Here is a 22,130-nt window from a genome sequence, read left to right as displayed (position 1 = left end):
TCTCGTGGAAATTTTTCAATGCTTCCATTATCTTCTGAATAAGAAAATAAACTGTCTGATATGCAAAGTATTTCCTGATCCCTGTCTATGTATTCTCCGGGTCCACTTCTCCTCTCACCCTCCAACCCACACACTTCACACCAGCCAGGTGGACTGTTCAGTTACCTAACATCCATATTTTCTCATAACTCCATGCCTTTAAGGTGATACTTTTGCTTAGAATTCCTTATGCCCAGCCTTGGCAAACTCCTGTATATTCTTTACGACTCAGATCTAGAAGCCTTGGTTTCCTCTTCAGTCCTAACTTGTCTCTCCACTCCTAACACAATACCACAGCTATTTATAGTAGCTATCTCCTGTAACTTCAGTAAGCACAGGCACCACACTTCACATTTTGATCCTAAAATATACTTTAACAGCTAGTATATAGTAGATATTTTACATCTACCTCATGAATAAAGAATGAATCAATGACTGTTTAAATAGCTGTGCGACCTTGAGTAATAAAGTATATAACCCAAGAGTTAGTTTCCTAATGTATAAAAAAAGGATGATTATATGTACCTTGCAGGGTTGTTTTCATTATCATGAGATTAAGCTGAAGTTCATAGCATGGTGTCTGGTATTTAGTAAATATTTAGTAAAAGCTGGCTTAACATATTTTTAGAAATAAGGTTGTATAAGCTAGCCAGAGAGCAGAGCTCTCCTTACTTCTTTGGTAACCTTAATCCTGAATTTCAAACAAGTTTAGAAAATAGCCTATCTATAAGCTGGAGTACTTCTTTATTCTCCAGCCAGTAATCTCTTCCTTAGTCAGGATTTCTTCATGCTAGTAATCTAAACTATTTAACATTCTCTCACTCAAGGTTTTTGCTCCACTTTCTCTTTTGCTTACAATTTCATCTCTTCCCCTCTTAGTGGAATTTTAAAGATACTGGAAAGTCCACAAGAAAATCTCTAGCTTTTTTAGTTTCCTGTTTTGCTTTAGTAGTCTATATTGCAACTATACACATCTATTACTTATAGTTGATGAAGCCACTTTCCATGCTATCAGTCAGTCCTGCAACTGTGAAGAATTATTATAGTTTATTTATCTTTCAGTCTTCTTTTTATTTATTTATGATTTTTTAAAGATTTTTATTTTTTAAAGATTTTATTTATTTATTCATGAGAGACACAGAGAGAGAGAGAGGCAGAGACAGAGAGAGAGGGAGAAGCAGGCTCCATGCAGGGAAGCCCAATATGGGACTCGATCCCAGGACCACGGGATCAGGCCCTGAGTCAAAGGCAGATGTTCAACCACTGAGCCACCCAGGCATCCCTATCTTTCAGTTTTCTAATGTTGTTAAGAATTTATCTGATGATGTCACTCTTCACTGACAATACAGCAAACATGATTTCATATTCAGATTCCAAGCCATACACCTGAATACTGAATTCTTAATTATCCTGGATTCTCTGCTACTGTGTCATGGGCTTTAGTTTTAACTGCAAACTCTGAAATCTTGTCTTTGAGTTCTGGTTCCCCTATACTAAGGACAGTTTTGATCATAAAAGCCAATAAACACTTCCATATTAACTTCAAAAAAAAAAAAAAAGGACATCAAATCCTACACAAAATTACAAATAATTACAAATACTTTAAACATATCTGTAGGTCACTGAAGACACAATTTATATTCCACTGTCATCTATCTTCTTTAAAATCAGTATGTGGGATACTGACTAGCCAATTTCTGGATACCCTGTTCTGTGTGTGTGTGTGTGTAAAACTTAGAAACTCTTTTCTGTAGGCTCACAAAATTCCATCTTCCCAAATTTAGAATTTCAGAATTAAAGAACATGACAGAACACTATCAACTTGTTTCATTATTGTTGCAATAATGTGTTTCATCTGTAGATCACCAAGGAAACAATTCACGTTCCGCTGTCATCTACCCTCTTTAAATTCTATATGTGATTAAATTAATCAATTAAGCAAAACACAATCTTGGCTTAATACATAAGGAAACTATTTTATAAGTATGACTTACATATGTTGTAGAACATTAACATCTGATAATTTTGAAATTATGTCTAAAAACATAGCAATGAAAAGTAATTTTTTAAAATACTGAAGTCTACATTATCTACATGTGACATGGCTCTAAACGAAAACAGTTTTAGAGAAAATAAGCAAGATCTATTAACTAAGTTACCTGTAATCAATCCGATCATCAGCTTTTATTCCAGGCCAATCTCTCTTCAGATATTGACTAGCCAACTTCTGGATACCCTGTTAAAAAAATATGTATATACATATATTTTATAAAAATAAGTACTGTGCCACAAAAGAAGCTCTTTTCCTTAAAATACATTGCTCCAAATCTCCTCTTTCCAAATGTAAATTTAATTCAGAAGGACCAATGATAAATGGTAGAACATTGTAACTTGTTTCATTATTGTCACAATCCTCTCTCATTTCCATTTTTAGGAAAGGGGGAGTCTAAGAATGAAAAAATTGGAACTTAGTTGATACGCTTTCAACTTCACACTACCTGACCAGCCATAAAAACAAACTACCTCTGGAATATCATAGGGAACACATCTGTCCACTCCACAGAGCTCTGATTACACAGCTTGACAACTCAATTTCCCACCATTCTTCTGCTGTGGCATGTACTGCATTTCTAAATCCAAACTCTCATCTTATGAAAGGCAACAACCAACAAATTCAGTTTGGAGCAGACAGATACACATTCACTTATAAAATTAATGAACAAACCTTGGTGCTAACTATTCCATATTAGTCATTTTGATTCAAGACAGATGTTAAGGGCTTTTTTTTCTTTTTAAATAATACCATGGCACAAATCATTTCAATAAAGAAATTAATTTTACAAAGAAATATACCCACTTATTGTTATCCATACAACATGAATGTGGGAAAAAAACAATATTTATCTTCAAGAGGTACAGTGGGTATCAGGATTTGAACAGAGAAGACTACTTTATTGGCAAGTGAGGTTAAACTAATCACTCTGAACACAGAATGTATTACTTTCAGATGGGAATATATGTGGTCCCCCATTCAATGTACTGGATTAGAAATCATATACTTTAGGATACTCATCTCTACATGCAACTTCAAACAGAATAAATCAAATGCTGAGATGAAGAACAATCACATTAATTAACAGATTGCCTACTTTAAGCAGAGACTTACCAAGTAAAATCAATGCTGTATTCTATTATACGGCACCCTCCTATTAAGGTCTCTGCCAAATCAAAATGGCATTAAATCCATTGTTGAATTAAATGCATTGTTGAATGCTTCCATTTATCATTATTTCAATGAACCTAAAGGGTAGCAGGAACTGTAAAGAAGCTCCTATAAATCTCAAGTTCCTCCTAAGCTTGGCAATAGTTGGATTTTACTATTTCAAAGTACTGTGTATTCTAAGAACTCACATAAAACTGCATATTCACAGTACTTCCATTTATATACCTTGTACTTTGAGAAGCCCAATTACTAAGTCTTACCTGAATTTGTACAGTACTTTTTCACCTCTGTACCTTCTTCATACTGCTATTTGCATGAAGTATCGTCCTATCGCCCCCCATTTCTACCTTCTGAACTCTCAACACCCTGCTTTAAGCTGATTTTTAAATTTCCTAACCCAAAATATTCAAAATTATATACAGGAAAATATCAAAAATTCTATTGCCTAGGTATTTTAATTTCATCAAAATAGAATAGCTCATCATTCTTTCTGCATTAGCTGGAATTCTTTTTTTTAATATTTTTAAAATTTATTCATAAGAGACACACAGAAAGAGGCACAGACATAGACAGAGGGAGAAGCAGGCTCCTCGCAGGGAACCTGATGTGAGACTGGATCCCTGGGCCCAGGGTCACGCCCTGAGCCAAAGGCATATGCTCAATCATGGAGCTACCCAGGCATCCTAGCTGGAATTATTTTTTAAAGAGCTTCCTCTAAAAAATAAAAATAAAAAAAAATAAAAAAAAATAAAGAGCTTCCTCTCCTGAGCTATTTGGTTATCCTAAAGTACAGTTACTACAAGGAAGGTAAGATAAGTATTTGATTGTTCAGTTTTGCCCAAACATGAACGATGAATTTTAAAGTAACATTATGAACTCATATATTTTAAATAAGGGATATGTTTCAATTTATTGCACTCACTACTCTTTTAATTCTCTAATTGTTACACCTGTGGTCAGTAAAGGAGTCCCTCCCAGTTGGTTCCACATCATGACCCCAATAAACTTTGATAGTTTCTTTGTTGCCTTTTACAGTTTCTATTCCAGATATTCAGTAAACTAGTTTTCTAAGAAACTCTGATTCCTTTCAGAGAGAAATGAGATTTAGAGACCACAATCTAGGCACTTCTTATCCTTCACGTCTTTGTAGCCCTCTAAGAGGTTTTATTTAATCATTGTATACAAAGCAGCTCACCCTTCATCCAGTTACTCTCTCACATCACCCCCATTTATTCATAATCTTCATTATGTTGTTACTGTCTGGTTTAAATATATTTTATCTGTTTACTGAGTATAAACTCCATCAAGTAGGGATCTTATCCTTTTTTTCCAATCACAGTGCCTCCAGACTATTGCAAAGAAGCTAGCATTTAGTTGATGTTAATAACGTTCACTGACAGGGATGCCTGGGTGGCTCAGTGGTTACACATCTGCCTTTGGCTCAGGGCATGATCCCAGAGTATGGGATAGAGTCCCACACTGGGCTTTCTGCATGGAGCCTGCTTCTCCCTCTGCCCATGTTTCTGCCTCTCTCTCTGTGTGTCTCTCATGAATAAATAAATAAACCTTAAAAAAAATAATGTTCACTGACTGCACAAATAAATGCCACCTACACTATTCTATTTCAAATGTATAATATCCAAATTCCTTTTGTGTTTTTGCCTTTCTGAGTTAGAAATGTCTAAATAAAAATTTCTCTGGTTCTTCACTTTTCCTCAGAGGAGGAAAAAAAAAAGAACCAGATTTTTAAGATTATGACCAGGTGGTTTTAATATAATAAGTAAGTTTCCTTTGTAAAATTACAGTCAAATTTGACCACTTCCACTACTGGAAGAAAACGTATGTGTGGACACTCCAAAGTCATGAAAAACAAAAGTACCAGAAATTTATTCCATACACATAAGGCACACATTAATTTTTGTGCAGATTCAAATAAATAAAAACTCATAATATGTGGATACGAATAAGAAGTAGGTAACATAAATGGGAGGTAACACATGGTTACTACCAAATAAATGTCAATATGTGATTTAATTCCTAGGTGAGGAAAAGATCATCTGATATTTTCTTAACAAATTACATCTAAATGATGTAATTAGCTGACTTATTCAGTTTAATTACTGCTTAAGTGGTTGCAGTACATTTCATACAGATCATGGGATACATAATATGAGCCTCAGATTATGAGTAGGACTAAGAAGGTAGAATGACAGCACTCAAAATTTATATAAAACAAATGAACTTGACAAGCATTTCAACAGATTTATTTATCTTAACTCTGTTAGGTCTTGTTGAGAAATTGGGCATCTAAGAGGATACATAATTTACTTAAAATCAATATAGCTAGCTAGTTAGGCTTGAATTAGAATCCCTACGTAACATTCTAAATCTTTGCCCAAAAAATCATTTTAGAGTGGATTTTATCTAATTCTTGATAAAATTTCTGAAATTACTTAAACTAATCTTTTTTTGTGCATTGTAAGTTACAACAGCAATTTCTAGAGCTCTGAACCACAAAGTTGAACTGTATTAAACTGAATGAGCCCTTTAGAGATGTGATGAGGGATTCATGAAATAGATAAACAGTGAGATCTTTAGATGAAAGACTTTATTCAAGCTACTTCACAGAGGCAGGAATCATGACTTCTGTGTGCTCCATGCAGCTGTTCAAGATCTATTCTGCATGGATGCTCAAGAAATACTCCAAAAAAAAAAAAAAAAAAAAAAAGAAAAAGAAAAAAGAAAAAGAAAAAGAAATACTCCATGGCCATTATAGGAAAGGACTTAAATAACATTTCATGTGTCTGAAAGCATTCTGTACTTAGCTGGTTTCCCTTTAATGTTATATTTAAAGTTATGTCCAATGAATAAAAAGTTTGTATATGTAGAAAATAAAATCTATACTAATAAAGTAGCTAAGAAAAAATAAATCTATGGCTAGAAATTTCCTACAAAAAAATTTTTTTAATCATTCCCTTATGCCACAACATTATTCTCTAAAACTGGTACACTAGATATATAATATTTATTTATATTTATTTGAGCATCACTGATGGATAATGTTCATTTGATTTCCAATATAGTTTACTCTGCAGCAGTGGTTTCCATAAAAATGTACTATCAATATACTCTTTGGAACATCCAATAACATTCCATTCCAACTTTTTAAAAAGCTATCAGTGTCTGATGTAAGACGCTTTGTTTTACCTCTCAATAACACTTGCTATATTGCTCTAACAAGTGAAACAACACAAAGAAAGCCACTGTTCAGTAGATACTGGGAAATGAACTGATGCCTTAACCTTTTGCCCACTTACCACAGCAAGCTGAGCAAGAGTGTGCTTCAGGGCTCTCACACAGGTTATTCTGTACCCATTCCATCCCCTTAACATACAGAGAAACTAATATTTAAATTTTACTAAGGGTAGATTGCTCTCCATAATTATAGGACACAATGTTATCTTTTTGAAGATTTTATTTATTCATTTGAGAGAGAGAGTGCCTGCTGAGCAGGGGGAGAGGCAGAAGGAGAAGGATAAGCAGACTCCCCCCTACCTAAGGAGAGAGCCCAAAGTGGGGCTTGATCCCTGGACCCTGAAAATCATGACTTGAGCCAAAGTCAGACGCTTCACCAATTGAGCCATCAGGTGCCCCATGCACCATGTTATTGATATACTACACACCTTTTGGTTGTGAAATTCCCAAGATTATGCAAATGACTTATAAAAATCAACAAATCTGGGCAGCCTGGGTGGCTCATGGCTCAGCGGTTTAGCACTGCCTTCAGTCCAGGGCGTGATCCTGGAGACCTAGGATGGAGTCCCACGTCAGACACCCTGCATGGAGCCTGCTTCTCCCTCTGCCTGTCTCTGCCTGTATCTCTGCTTCTCTCTCTCTCTCTCTCTCTCTCTCTGTCTTTATGAATAAATAAAATCTTTTTAAAAATAAATAAATAAATAAATAAAATAAAAATTAACAAATCCGTTGCATAAGCTGGATAGTTTTCAAACTGATATAAATTAAACAACAATTGTCTTTATTATTCTTAAATTACTTTAATAGTAATGGAGAACTTCCCTTCTACCCTTAAGGAAAGTTTTGAAATATTTTTCATTATTTTCTGTGGTACATAATTACAGTAAGCATTAAATTAATCAGTGTATTATTTTAAAGTACATAATAAACAATATTAATATTAATCTCATATATTAAACATTAAGCACATATTTTAGCCTTTTCCTTTTATCAAAAAAGATTAATTTTTTAAAAAATAATTACATAAAAAAACAAGATCTAATGACTTGTCCTGATTTGAGGACGAAACAATGAAAAAAAGATGACATTCAACACTTATTCATGATTAAAAACTCTCAAGAAACTAGAAACAGAAGGACCTTTCTTTAACCTATTAAGGGTGTACATGAGGGGATCCCTGGGTGGCTCGGTGGTTTAGCACCTGCCTTTGGCCCAGGGAGCGATCCTGGAGTCCCGGGATCGAGTCCCGCATAGGGCTCCCTGCATGGAGCCTGCTTCTCCCTCCTCCTGTGTCTCTGCCTGTCTCTCTCACTCTATCATAAATAAATAAATAAATAAATAAATAAATAAATAAATAAATAAATAAATAAATAAATCCTTTTTTAAAAAGGGTGTATATGAAAAACCTACAGCTAACATACTTCTAATGGAGAGTAAATGTTTTCCCCCTGAGACTGGGACAAAGGTAAGAATGTCCTCTGTCACCAGTCCTTTTCAATACTGTACTCATAGTTCCACCTAGCACAATAAAAAAGAAAAGGCATACAGATTGGAAAGGAAGAAATAGACTATTTTTACTTACAGATGATGTGACTGTCTACAGAGAAAACTACAAAGAATCTACCAAAACAAACAAACAAACAAAAAACCCCTCCTGGAATTAATACTTGAGTTTATCAAGGCTGCAAGATACGAGAACAACATACAAAAAAGGCTGTTTTCCTACATATTTGTAATGAAAAATTAATGTTTGAAATTTAAAAACATTGCATGATAGCACTGGATAAAAATGAAGTACTTAGGTATAAATCTAACAAAATATGTGTAGGAGTGTATACAGAAAATTCCAAAATATTGATGGAAGAAATCAAAGAAGATCTAAATTAATGTACAGATATGTGATGTTAATGAATTGGAAGACTTCATATTTTTGAAGATGTCAATTGTTTCCAATATGATCTATAAATGAAATCCAAATGAAAATTCCACAAAGTTTTTTTGTAGATATAAACAGCCTGACTTTAAAATATATATGGAAAGATAAAGGTATCAGACTAACCAAAACAATTCTGAGAAGTAAGAACAAAGTCAGAGGACTCCTATCACCTGCATTCAAGGCTACTATAGCATAATGTTACAATAATCATGATCTCAGGGTCATGAGATAGAGCCCTGAATGGGGCTCCATACTAGGTGTGGAGCCTGCTTGAGATTCTCTCTCTCCTCCCTCTGCCCCTTCTCTGTCCATAGCAAACACACACACTCTCTCTCTCTCTCTCTCTCTCTCTCAAAAAAAAAAAAAAAAAAAAAAAAAGAAGGTCCTCCAATGTCTTTGTGTCACTCCATTCAGACTACAGGCATTATTACCATTATAGCACTTAAAACAGAATCATAAAAACACATTTAAAAAGATGTTTCCTTGAAAAGTTAGTTATAATAACAGATTTATCATCTTAAGTTAATTTACTGTGTTTACACAAAACTCATAACGTTGCCTTTAGTATACATAAGAGACATAAAAGTCATCTGCCTGAAATTAGCTTAGTTCTCCACTTAATGTTGCTATTATGACAATCTCATTAGAGGAACAATATGCATAAATCCTGTCGGACTTAAACAGAGAGGACGTATTAAATGTCCAGTTCATTTAATACTGTTGTCAATATAAGCAGATAACATGGAAGTTTGCTTAATAAAAGGTATCTTCCCTTTAAGAGGCACAAGCCCAAAGCTACACAGTGTTAAACATTAAATGTCAGTTATTTAATCCTTTTCATGTTCACTTCAACCATTTTCTTCCCTCCAGTCATGTTTTCTCCTATAGAGTTTCCCCTTTATTTCCAAAGCAATTTAGATGCAAGTTTTAATAAAGAGAAAATCCAATGGACTAAAAGACACTAACTTAGCTTACCTCTAATATTTCAAGTTTTTACTTCAATTTGTAGGTTCAGTAGACTGCTGAAGTAAGAAATGATGGCTATACTTTTATGAATTTTTTTTCTTTCCCTCACATTTTGTAAATTTTTCTTTCTAAATTTCTAGAAGCTATTAGTAAGAAAAACATTTTTCACTGTGTATTACAGTCATCTTATAATAAAGATTAATATTTGTTGGAAAAAACAAATTTAAAGGAGCTTATCTGATAATATTTAAGACATTATCAAATGGAAAACAAATTATGGCTTATAAATTTTTAGAAAACCATATCTGGGGGCATCACAATGCCAGATTTCAGGTTGTACTACAAAGCTGTGGTCATCAAGACAGTGTGGTACTGGCACAAAAACAGACACACAGATCAATGGAACAGAAAAGAGAATCCAGGAGTGGACCCTCAACTTTATGGTCAACTAATATTCGATAAGGGAGGAAAGACTATCCACTGGAAAAAAGACAGTCTCTTCAATAAATGGTGCGGAGGAAATTGGACATCCACATGAAGAAGAATGAAACTAGACCACTCTCTTTCACCATACACAAAGAGAAACTCAAAATGGATGAAAGATCTAAATGTGAGACAAGATTCCATCAAAATCCTAGAGGAGAACACAGGCAGCACCCTTTTTGAACTCAGCCACAGTAACTTCTTGCAAGATACATCCACGAAGGCAAAAGAAACAAAGCAAAAATGAACTACTTGGGACTTCATCAAGATAAGAAGCTTTTGCACAGCAAAGGATACAGTCAACAAAACTAAAAGACAACCTACAGAATGGGAGAAGATACTTGCAAATGACGTATCAGATAAAGGGCTAGTTTCCAAGATCTATAAAGAACTTATTAAACTCAACAGTAAAGAAACAAACAATCCAATCATGAAATGGGCAAAAGATACGAACAGAAATCTCACAGAGGAAGACATAGACATGGCCAACAAGCACATGAGAAAATGCTCTGCATCACTGGCCATCAGGGAAATACGAATCAAAACCACAATGAGATACCATCTCACACCAGGGAGAATGGGGAAAAATTAACAAGGCAGGAAACCACAAATGTTGGAGAGGATGCGGAGAAAAGGGAACCCTCTTACACTGTTGGTGGGAATGTGAACTGGTGCAGCCACTCTGGAAAACTGTGTGGAGGTTCCTCAAAGAGTTAAAAATAGACCTGCCCTATGACCCAGCAATTGCACTGTTGGGGATTTACCCCAAAGATTCAGATGCAATGAAACGCCGAGACACCTGCACCCCGATGTTTCTAGCAGCAAAGTCCACAATAGCCAAATTGTGGAAGGAGCCTCGGTGTCCATCGAAAGATGAATGGATAAAGAAGATGTAAAAAAAAAAAAAAAAAAAAAAAGAAGATGTGGTTTATGTATACAATGGAATATTCCTCAGCCATTAGAAACGACAAATACCCACCATTTGCTTCAACGTGGATGGAACTGGAGGGTATTATGCTGAGTGAAGTAAGTCAATCGGAGAAGGACAAACATTATATGGTCTCATTCATTTGGGGAATATAAATAATAGTGAAAGAGAATAGAAGGGAAGGGAGAAGAAATGTGTGGGAAATATCAGAAAGGGAGCCAGAAGATAAAGACTCCTAACTCTGGGAAACGAACTAGGGGTGGTGGAAGGGGAGGAGGGCGGGGGGTGGGGGTGAATGGGTGATGGGCACTGAGGGGGGCACTTGATGGGATGAGCACTGGGTGTTATTCTGTATGTTGGTAAATTGAACACCAATAAAAAATAAATTTATTATTTAAAAAAAGATTTTTAGAGCAATATATATATATAATTTATTGACATCATTAGAATCATTAAACATTGTTTAAATTATAAGTTTTTTTCAATTTTTTATTAAGGTTTTATTTCAAGGTTGAATTAGCAGATACCTACTTACAGATAGGTTTTTACTGGGGGGAAGGTTTTTACTGGGGGGAAGGTTTTTACTGGGAGGAAGACAAACTTGTTACTGTTGCTTTTACACAGTAAGAAAAGTATTCTATTAGCATGATTGAACTGCCTACTTGATTCTCAAAGACAGCTATGATAGCAAAGCAGTTCCTCCTTCAGAGCAGAAACTGGAATGTATCAAATCAGCAAGCAAATAATTTCATGTACTTGACTCTTAATGATCTCAAATTAGAGGGCGGAAAATCGAAAAGAAATGGCCAAAACGTGAGTGAACATAAAGGCCAGCAAGAAGAATTCTTCATCTGCCTTGTTAGATGAAAAACCTAACTAATCATTAAAACTAATATTTGAGGGCTTACATGTGCTAGATGCTTCACATTTATTAACATTTAAAACTACCGCCTTATGCAATAGACACAACAAAAGTTTTAAAAGCCTTAAGTAATTTTTATAAGATCATCCAAATAGTTAAGCCTGAGTTCAGATGCAGGTCTTTCAAAGTTTAAAACACTTTCTGACCAGTCAGTTCATTTTACTATAAACATAGACTATATATTTTAGCTAAGAGTCTTCTAAAAGTTCTTTAAAGAACAGGAATATAAAAATCTAACACAGTTCAATCTCTGCTCAGTAAATAATTGCTAAACTGAATCATTACTCATTTTGGGGAACATTTATACATTTTTAAATCAGTAAGAGTTTATTTTTTAGAGCAGTTTTAGGTTACAGAGAAATTAAACAAAGTACAGGGTTCCCATATACCTCGACTACAGAGACTGCTCTATTATTAACATCTTGTATTAATATATTTGTTACAAGTGATGAAGCAACACTGACACATTAAAACCCATGGTTTACATTAAGATTCACTATTTGTATTGTACAGATATTCTATGGGTTTTGCCAAATGTACAATGTCAGGTCTCCACCACAGCATTCTCATAATAAACCCTTAAACTCCCCTGTGCTCTACCTATTCATCCTCCCTTTATCCCCCTCCCACTCAACACCTGGCAAACACACTAATCATTTTATTGTCTCTATAGTTTTACCTTTTCCAAAATGTCATATTTTTGGAATCATACATCTTGTATTGTAGCCCTTTTAGATTGGCTTTGTTCACTTGATAATGTACGTTTAAGGTTCCTCCACATCTTTTAGTGGCTTAATGGTTCAGTTCCTTTTATCACTGAATAATATTCCATTTTCTAGATATATCAGTGTTTATTAATCCATTCAAAGACATCTTGACTGCTACCAAGTATGATCAATTATGAATAAAGCTGCTACAGACATTCATGTACAGGTTTTTATGTGAACTTAAGTTTTGAGCACATTTGATCAAATACCAAAGTGTCCAACTGCTTAATTGTATGATAAACTGTGCTGAACTTCCAAAGCGGCTGTACCATTTTGCATTCCCACTAGCATGAATTATGAACGTTCTGTTGCTCCACATCCTAGCCAACATTCAAACAAGTGTGTAATTTCATCATTTTCAAACAAGTGTGTAAATATTTTCATCATTCAAACAAGTGTGTAAATATCACTTGCAATTCCTTAATAACATATGATACTAAGCATCTTTCATATGGTTATTTGCTATCTATCTATCTTCTTTGCTGAGGTGTCTATGAAGGTCTTTGGCCTAATTTTTAATTGGGTCATTTGTTTATTATTGAGTTTTAAGATTTCTTTGTTTAATCTAGATTCAAGTCCTTTATCAGTCCTTTACATGTTGTGTAAATATTTTCTCCCAATCCCCGGCTTGTCTTTTCATTTTCTTAACTGTGTCTTTCATAGAGAAGTTCTTAATTTAACATCTATTATTTTTAAAATTGAGTTCTCATTAACTAAGGTTCAGATCTTTAGGCTTTAGGAATCAGATTAGTGAAAAAAAATCTAAGCCTTGAAGGTCAGTTCTGATAACAGATTCAGTATGAAATTATGCCTAGCTGTGTTTCGCTCTAATGCACTGAACTGATGGTGAAAATCACGTAAAATCTAATTTTGTCAATAAACACAGAACTCTGAACCAAACTCTTCAAAAAATAAGAAACTTTTATGTAAATCATTGTTTTGTAATTTAGCTGTTTTGAAAGTTCCAGTCACTACAGTGTTCCTCTAAAATATGGATAATGTAGGACATTCCATTCTACATAAATAATTTCTCATTCTTAATGCTTCTAACAATACCAGCAAAGAAAACAATTTCACAAATTCAATAAATCTCTGTTACAAAGTAATATGTTATCTTGTTTTTGAATGGTCCCTTATTAACAAAAGGGTACATTACAGTTATATACAAAGTGCTATGGAGTAACAGCAAAAACCACTGAACAGATCTGAGAGTAAACAAGGAGAACTAGGGTAAGTTTCACAGTAAAAGTGATCATTTGAACTGGGCCTTGAATGAAGAAATATAAAAAAAAAAGAAAGAAAGAAAGAAAGAAAGAAAGAAAGAAAGAAAGAAAGAAAGAAAGAAAGAAAGAAAGAAAGAAAGAAAGAAAGAAAGAGAAAGAAGAAAGAAAGAAAGAGAAAAGAAAGAAGAAAGAAATAAGAAAGAAAGAAAGACAAGAACGATAAACGAAAAGAAAGAAGAACAGAAAGAAAGAAAGAAAGAAAGAAAGAAGAAAGAAAGAAAGAAAGAGAGAAAGAAATATAAAGGATTTCCCAATGACCACAGAGAGAGAAAAGGATATGCATAAACAAGTATGTCAAGCATAAAAGGAAGGAAGGAACAGGGAGTCAGATTATACTGGGTTTAAAGCCTGGTTCTTACGACCCAGTAATTGCACTGCTGGGGATTTACCCCAAAGATACAGATGCAGGGAAACGCCAGGACACCTGCACCCCGATGTTTCTAGCAGCAATGTCCACAATAGCCAAACTGTGGAAGGAGCCTCGGTGTCCATCGAAAGATGAATGGATAAAGAAGATGTGGTCTATGTATATACAATGGAATATTACTCAGCCATTAGAAATGACAAATACCCACCATTTGCTTCGACGTGGATGGAACTGGAGGATATTATGCTGAGTAAAATAAGTCAATCGGAGAAGGACAAACATTATATGGTCTCATTCATTTGGGGAATATAAAAAATAGTGAAAGGGAATAAAGAACAAAGGAGAAAAAATGAGTGGAAATATCAGAAAGGGATACAGAATATGAGAGACTCCTAACTCTGGGAAACGAACTAGGGGTGGTAGAAAGGGAGGTGGGCGGGGGGTGGAGGTGACTGGGTGACGGGCACTGAGGGGGGGCACTTGATGGAATGAGCACTGGGTGTTATTCTCTTTGTTGGCAAATTGAACACCAATAAAAAATAAATTTATAAATAAATAAATAAATAAATAAATAAATAAATAAATAAATAAATAAAGCAAGCCAGCCAGCCAGCCAGCCAGCCAGCCAGCCAGCCTGGTTCTATTACTTTCTAGTAGTCAAATGCTAAACAAGTTGTCTCTATACTCTAAACAGCTATTTTCCTTAACTTTAAAACAGAAGTAAATTCATACCATATAGGACATGTAAATTTAGGTAAGGTTACTTTTCATAAGCATTCAATAAATATTAAATTACCCACTGGCATTTAAAGGAGAGAGCCATAATCAGATCTTTACTTCAGAATGAGGACCATGGTGCTGATATGGAAGATTCATTATAAAGAGAAAGAGGAAGCAGGGTGACCCAATTAGGAAGCTACTGCATTTGGTTTCAGTAATAGAAAGAGAAAGGAACTAACTAGCATGACGTGCTCCAAAACAAAAGTGACAACCTGGAACTAATCAGATATGGGAAGAGGGAAGAAACTGTAATTAAGATTGACAGAGTATACTTATGAATTTCTTGTTTAATGTTGATACTACATTAAAAATCTGAAAGTTGGGGATCCCTGGGTGGCTCAGCGGTTTAGCGCCTCCCTTTGGCTCAGGGCGTGATCCTGGAGTCCCGGGATCGAGTCCCGCGTTGGGCTCCCAGCATGGAGCCTGCTTCTCCCTCTGCCTGTGTCTCTGCCTCTCTCTCTCTCTCTCTCTCTCTCTCTCTATCATGAATAAATAAAAAATAAAATATAAAAAATTAAAAAATCTGAAAGTTACCCAGTAAGATGGCTACTATCAACAAAACAAAACAGAAAACAAGTGTCACAATGATGTAGAGAAATTAGAACCCTTTGTGAACTGTTGGTGAGAATGTAAAATGGCATAGCCACTATAAAGATAGTATAGAGGTTCCTTAAGAAATTAAACATAGATGGGGCACCTGGGTGGCTCAGTCAGTTGATCATCTGACTTGAAATTTCGGCTCAGGTCATGATCTCAAGGTTACGAGATCAAGACTTGAGCCAGGCTCCCCGCTTAGTGGGGAGTCTGCTTAAGATGTCTCCCTCTTCCTCTGCCCCTCCTCTCATATGGTCTCTCTCTCTCTCAAAATAAATAAGTCAACCTTTTAAAAAAAGAAATTTAAAAAATGTACAGAATTACCATACTAGACAGCAATTCCAATTCTGGGTATATACTCAAAAGAAATGAAGGCAGGTGCTCAAATACATATTTATATGGCTCATACTCATAGTAGCATTATTTACAATAGCCAAAAGGTACAAGCAACCCGAATGTCCATCAATGGATAAACAAATGTGGTACAAAGATACAATGGAATATGCTTCAGCCTTAAAAAGGAAGGGAATGCTGCCACATGCTACTACATCAATGAACCTTGAGGACATTATGATAAGTGAAATAAGCCAGTTACCAAATGACAAATGCTGTAAGATTCCACTTGTACAAGACCAAATTCATACAGAAACAGAGTAGAATGGTGGCTTCCAGGAGCTGGTAAGAGAGGGGAATGGGTTGGGTACTTGTTTCATGGTACTTATTTGCAAAATAAAAAGTTCTGGAGGTTGATTGTACAACAAGGGGAATATACTTAACACTACTAACCTATACATTTAAAAAATAGCTGAGATTGAAGTTTTGTTACACATATTTTAACACAAAAATAATCGTAAACATTTTTTAAAATCTAGTAACATGCACACAAACTGAGAGTCTGAGATTTATTTTTTCTATAAATGATCTTGTTTAGTTTTTCACACAATTTTATGTATGGCATTCACTAAAATCTCTCACAACAGGGACGCCTGGGTGGCTCAGGGGTTGAGCGCCTGCCTTTGGCTCAGCCATGATCCCCTGGTCCTGGGATCGAGTCCCATATTGGGCTCACTGCATGGAGCCTGCTTCTCCTTCTGTCTGTGTCTCTGCCTCCGTGTGTCTCTCATGAATAAATAAATAAAATCTTAAAATAAAATAAAATCTCTCACAACATAGTTCCCTTCTACGATCAAGAATAGCAACACACAAACTAAGCTGTCATTTTGGTAGCTTAGTTTTAGGATATATAATGTCATAGGAGTGTGTGTGTGATCACAGTGAATACCTTGGCAAAAGACAAGATACTTGTTGGAAAATTTGCACTTTTGCTAAGTACTAGAACAGATTCTAAGAGTCGGTATAAGAAAAAGTCTTGTCCTGTCCTCTAAGAGCTGACTCAATAGAGATTACAGTCAATGAAAAAAGTTAGACTTGTAAATATAATTTACTAAACTCAATTTAGCATACACAAATATATCCAAAAAACTGAGTGTATGGTTTTCACACCAAACAGGAAAAGCAAAAGGAAGGATTGATTATATCGTATAGTCTTAAACACAAAGTAACATTCAAGAATTTCACATTTTCCTGGCATTATAAAATCTCTTACACATCTCTCAAATAGAAATAACCAGAAACAGGACAACTATAAGATGTTATTAACTGTTAAGGGACTAGTCTACTTGGTTCTGCTCTGTGGGAGAAAAAAATTTCTGAAATAATTATAACCTCATTTTATTTATGTCTTTCAATGTGTTCCATTCCCTAAGCATCATCCTGATAACTTTTAACTTCTTTTTTTTTTTAATTTTTTTTAAATTTTTATTTATGATAGTCACAGAGAGAGAAAGAGAGAGAGGCAGAGACATAGGCAGAGGGAGAAGCAGGCTCCATGCACCGGGAGCCTGATGTGGGATTCGATCCCGGGTCTCCAGGATCGCGCCCTGGGCCAAAGGCAGGCGCCAAACCACTGCGCCACCCAGGGATCCCCTAACTTTTAACTTCTTAAAGTCAGTGGTAAATCTTTAATCTATTCAGAAGTCTTACCAGAGATACAGAACAATCCACATAATGAAAAAGAAAAAGAAATGGTATTAGCAATTCATATGAGGTGTTACTTTACGAAGTATTTTTATATGTATTATATTGTTTGATCTTTACTAAAACTGAATGTGGTATATATATATATTTTTTTTTTTTACTAGAATCTGACCAGTAAGCGACTGTACAAAATAGTTAAATGACTTAGACCTCGAGAAAGCAACACTGCCTATACTTAGAATTCCTACCCATGTTTTCTAAGACTAGTCCTCACTTTATTCTATTTAGTACCATTTTAGGAACCAATGTAGCATTTGTAACCAATACATATCAGGCAAGAACTGGCACAACAGCTTATTCTGCCATAGAAAGCACATCAAAAAAAAAAAAAAAGCACATCCATTACTTAGCAAGCACTGTGTCAGATGCTGGGGAAATAACAGCAAACATTACAGATAACATCAAAGCCCTTGTGCTGCTTATAATCCGCCAGGGATTGGGACGCCTGGGTGGCTCAGTGGTTGAGCGTCTGCCTTTGGTTCAGGGCATGATCCCAGAGTCCCAGGATCAAGTCCCACATCGGGCTCCCTGCATGGAGCCTGCTTCTCCTTCTGCCTAGGTCTCTGCCTCTCTCTCTCTCTTTCTATCTCTCATGAATAAATTAATAAAATCTTTTTTAAAAAAATCTACCAGGGATAGATTGAGTTAATATCCATTAAGAGGAGATTTGTTAAATTATGGTAATCAAAAAAAATTATGGTAATCAATACTCTGCAACGTTATGCAATTATTTAAAAAATGTTCTATATGGATGATCTCAGGTACTTAATGGAAAGTTTACTGAAAATGCAAGTTGAAGAGAAATATGAATACTGTCATCTTATTTTGTTGAAAAATAAATATATATAAGCACATACAGTCTAGAATACATATGAAATTGGAAACGGAGGATGCCTGGGTGGCTCAGCAGTTGAGCGCCTGCCTTCAGCCCAGGGTGTAATCTTGGAGTCCTGGGATCAAATCCCCCATCGGGCTCCCTGCACAGAGCCTGCTTCTCTCTCTGCCTAGGTCTCTGCCTCTCTCTACGTGTCTCTCATGAATAAATAAATAAAATCTTTTTTAAAAATTGGAAATGGGATTGAAAGGTATCAGCTTTTAGTTTCTATTCTCTGTACAACTGAATTGTTCAATATTTCTTGAGCAATGTTCATTACTTTTATAACTGGAAAAAGAAGAAGAAAAACTCAAGAAATCACCATTTGGTATAGGTTTTTCAAAAGGAAACTTGGAACATAAAGGAGAGAGATCATACTTAAGAGTCAGGAGAGGCTTCCCAAAGGAAACTGAAGTCTAAAAAAGAGCTTGTAAAGAGAAGTGGGGGTCAAGTGGAACATGGCACCGTCAAGGAAGTAAAAGAACTTCAGTATGGAAGTATGGATAGTACAGAGATTGCAAAAGAGAGAATGGCTTTAAGGTTAAGTGGGTAAGTAGTAAGCAAGGGCCAAATAACACAAGGAGTTGTAAGTTTGTACTATAGCAAAGCAATATAAGAAGCCACCATTTTAAGCAGAGGTGATATGATCAGATTTGAAACACTGTGTTCAAAGATGATAGACACAGGAGGTAAAAAGTCTTGAGAGATGTATATAAGCAGGTTTTAGTGGAAACAATTCTAAAACTATGGACTAAAGAATGTTAAAGAAATTTATCATGTGACGATTACACTTAGAAATAATGGAAATTTGGGATCCCTGGGTGGCGCAGCGGTTTGGCGCCTGCCTTTGGCCCAGGGCGCGATCCTGGAGACCCGGGATCGAATCCCACATCGGGCTCCCGGTGCATGGAGCCTGCTTCTCCCTCTGCCTATGTCTCTGCCTCTCTCTCTCTCTCTCTCTGACTATCATAAATAAATAAAAATTGAAAAAAAAAAGAAATAATGGAAATTTAAGAGATAGTTTTAGTATTAGTAAATATGTGGCCTTTTAAAAAAAAAGTTGTTTTCCTTCTAAAGTTTTTTTTTTTTTAACAATTTAATTTATTCATTCATGAGAGACACACAGAGAGAGAGGCAGAGACATAGGCAGAGGGAGAAGCAGACTCCATGCAGGAAGCTCGAAGTGGGACTTGATCTTGGGACTCCAGGATCACGCCCTGAGCCAAAGGCAGACACTCAACCGCTAAGCCACCCAGGTGTCCCTCTTTCTAACGTTTTAACTACATTTAGAGATATGTTAAAGCTGAATTTTTAAAAAAATCTTTTAAGAAAAGTGCTTATAACTGTTTTAAAACATAAAGCTAGAAAATTCTCAAGTTGTCTGTCTAATTCAACTCTGGTAGCACGCAAACATGCAAACATTATTCTTTCCCACAGAAGCAATTTCCAGCTGTCTAAAAGTACACCATATGTGATTACTAACCAGAAACTGTTACTAATGTTAAAATCAGGTACCAGAGGTGGAGCTTGTCAAAATAAAATAAAGATCAAAGTTCTCACTCTCTTGAAAATATCTCAAGTGAAGAGCCACATCAATAAAAGATAATATTCTACTCCTCAGCAAATTTAACCATGCAGTTAAATGAAAAGTCACTTGGTGTCAACTCTTTTCAAACTACATACCCTACATTGTGCTCAAATTAAAGAAAACTTCAGAAGGAAAAAAAAAAAAGCAATTCTTTTTTTTTAAGATTTTATTTTTCAGTAATTTCTACACCCTACGTGGGGCTTGAACTCATAACCTCAAGATCAAGAGCCACATGCTCCACTGACTGAGCCAGCCCACTGCACCCAAAAAAGCAACTCTAAAAAGAGGCCATGTATTTGCTAATATTTAAATTGTCTCTTATATTTCCAATATTTCTATGTGCAATGGTTACATGATAAATACAATTTCTTGAAACAATTAACATTATTGAATGATTCTGTATCATAAGCATTATTCATCATATTTAACCTCAAAGTCATACCATTAGATAGGTAAACATGCTAGTTTTTAACTGGAAGAGGGAAACCTGCAAAAGCTTGTTAGTTTTGTGATACTAACGATACGAACACCTAATACACGGCAAAGGCAATACTCAGAAACTTTATATAGATTATTCCATCTATTGAGTATCAGGTAAATTGTGACACAGAACTTCTAAATAGCAAAAGAGAATAAATTATAGAAGAACTAAAAATCAAAACAACAAAAACAGTCCATGTGTAAATAAATAACTGAAAATTCTCTGGGTACAAAGTACCACCAGCATTGTTAGAGCAAATTAAATAGGTTGCTCCACCTAAATAGACATTTTTCTAAAGAAGACATGTAGCCAATGGACACATGAAAAGATGCTCAACATCCCTAATTATCTTGAAAATGCAAATAAAAAGCACAATGAATTATCACCTTTTTATCTATCAGAATAGCTAAAATCAAAAAGAAAAGAAATAACAAGTGTTGGGAGGATGTAGTGAAAAAGTAACCCTTGTGCATTTCTCGTGCAATGTAAAGTGGTGCAGCCACTGCAGAAAAATGTGGAAGTTCCTCAAAAAATTAAAAATAGAAATACCATATGATCCAGTAATTCTACCACTGGGCATTTATCCAAAGAAAACAAAAACACTAACTTGAAAAGATATTTGCACCCCTATTTTTACTGCAGCATTATTTATAATACCCAAGATACAGAAGCAGCCTAAGTGTCCGTTAATAGATGAATGAATAAAGATGTGGTATATATACGTACATATATATTATATTATAATATAATTATATTATACAGCTATAAGAATATTATACAGCTATAAGAAAGGATGAAGTTATATTGTTGTTATATTATACAGCTATAAGAATATTATACAATATTATTATATAATACAGCTATAAGAAAGGATGAAGTTATATTGTTGTTGTTTTACCATTTGTGGCAACATGAATGGACCTAGAGGGTATTATATTAAGTGAAATAAGTCAGACTGAGAAAGGCAAACACCATGTGATTTCACTTATATGTGGAATCTAAAAAACCAATGAATAAACAAAAAAGAATTAGATCTATAAATACAGAAAATAAACCAATGGTTCTCAGAGAGGACATGAGTTAGGGAATGGACAAAATGGGTGATTGGGAGATACAGAGTTCCAGTTACAAGATGAGTAAGACACAGAAATAAAACATATAGCATTAGGGAACAGTCAACAGTATATGTAAAAGCACTGTATGGTAAGAGATGGTAACTACACTTATGGCGAGCATAGCAGAATGCACACAATTGCTGAATCACTAGGTTGTACACCTGGAACTAATGTAACATTGTGTGTCGACTATACTAAAAAAAAAAAAAAAACATATTTCAAAACACTAAATTGACATTATTGGTATTTGGTATATGGATTTCTCTGGATTTTTTTTCAGATCCTATTGACCAAAATTAAAAATTCACCTACTGTGTAACTAATATTTACCTTTGATACCTAATATTGGTTCATAATCATTTCACTAAAGAAACTGAAAATTAGTAATTGAGTGTATTACATAGCTTAGAACTACATAAATAGATTTTTCAT

At 35.0% G+C, this 22,130-nt stretch overlaps 1 protein-coding gene across 4 annotated transcripts in view; it reads right to left on the bottom strand.

Moving 5' to 3' along the window:
* FCHSD2 (FCH and double SH3 domains 2) overlaps positions 1–22,130 on the bottom strand; it is a 327,826-nt gene that overhangs the window by 177,432 nt on the left and 128,264 nt on the right. For all 4 annotated transcript variants that reach the window (XM_038568738.1, XM_038568737.1, XM_038568740.1 and 1 more), the window contains exon 4: positions 2,199–2,275. In XM_038568738.1, coding sequence (XP_038424666.1) covers positions 2,199–2,275 — 77 coding nt within the window. The remainder of the gene's footprint in view (positions 1–2,198; positions 2,276–22,130) is intronic.

This window comes from Canis lupus, chromosome 21 (assembly GCF_011100685.1).
Source record: "Canis lupus familiaris isolate Mischka breed German Shepherd chromosome 21, alternate assembly UU_Cfam_GSD_1.0, whole genome shotgun sequence".
Lineage (NCBI taxonomy): Eukaryota > Metazoa > Chordata > Mammalia > Carnivora > Canidae > Canis > Canis lupus.
Note: the sequence above shows the minus strand (reverse complement) of the source record. Positions and strands in the feature narration are given on the sequence as shown.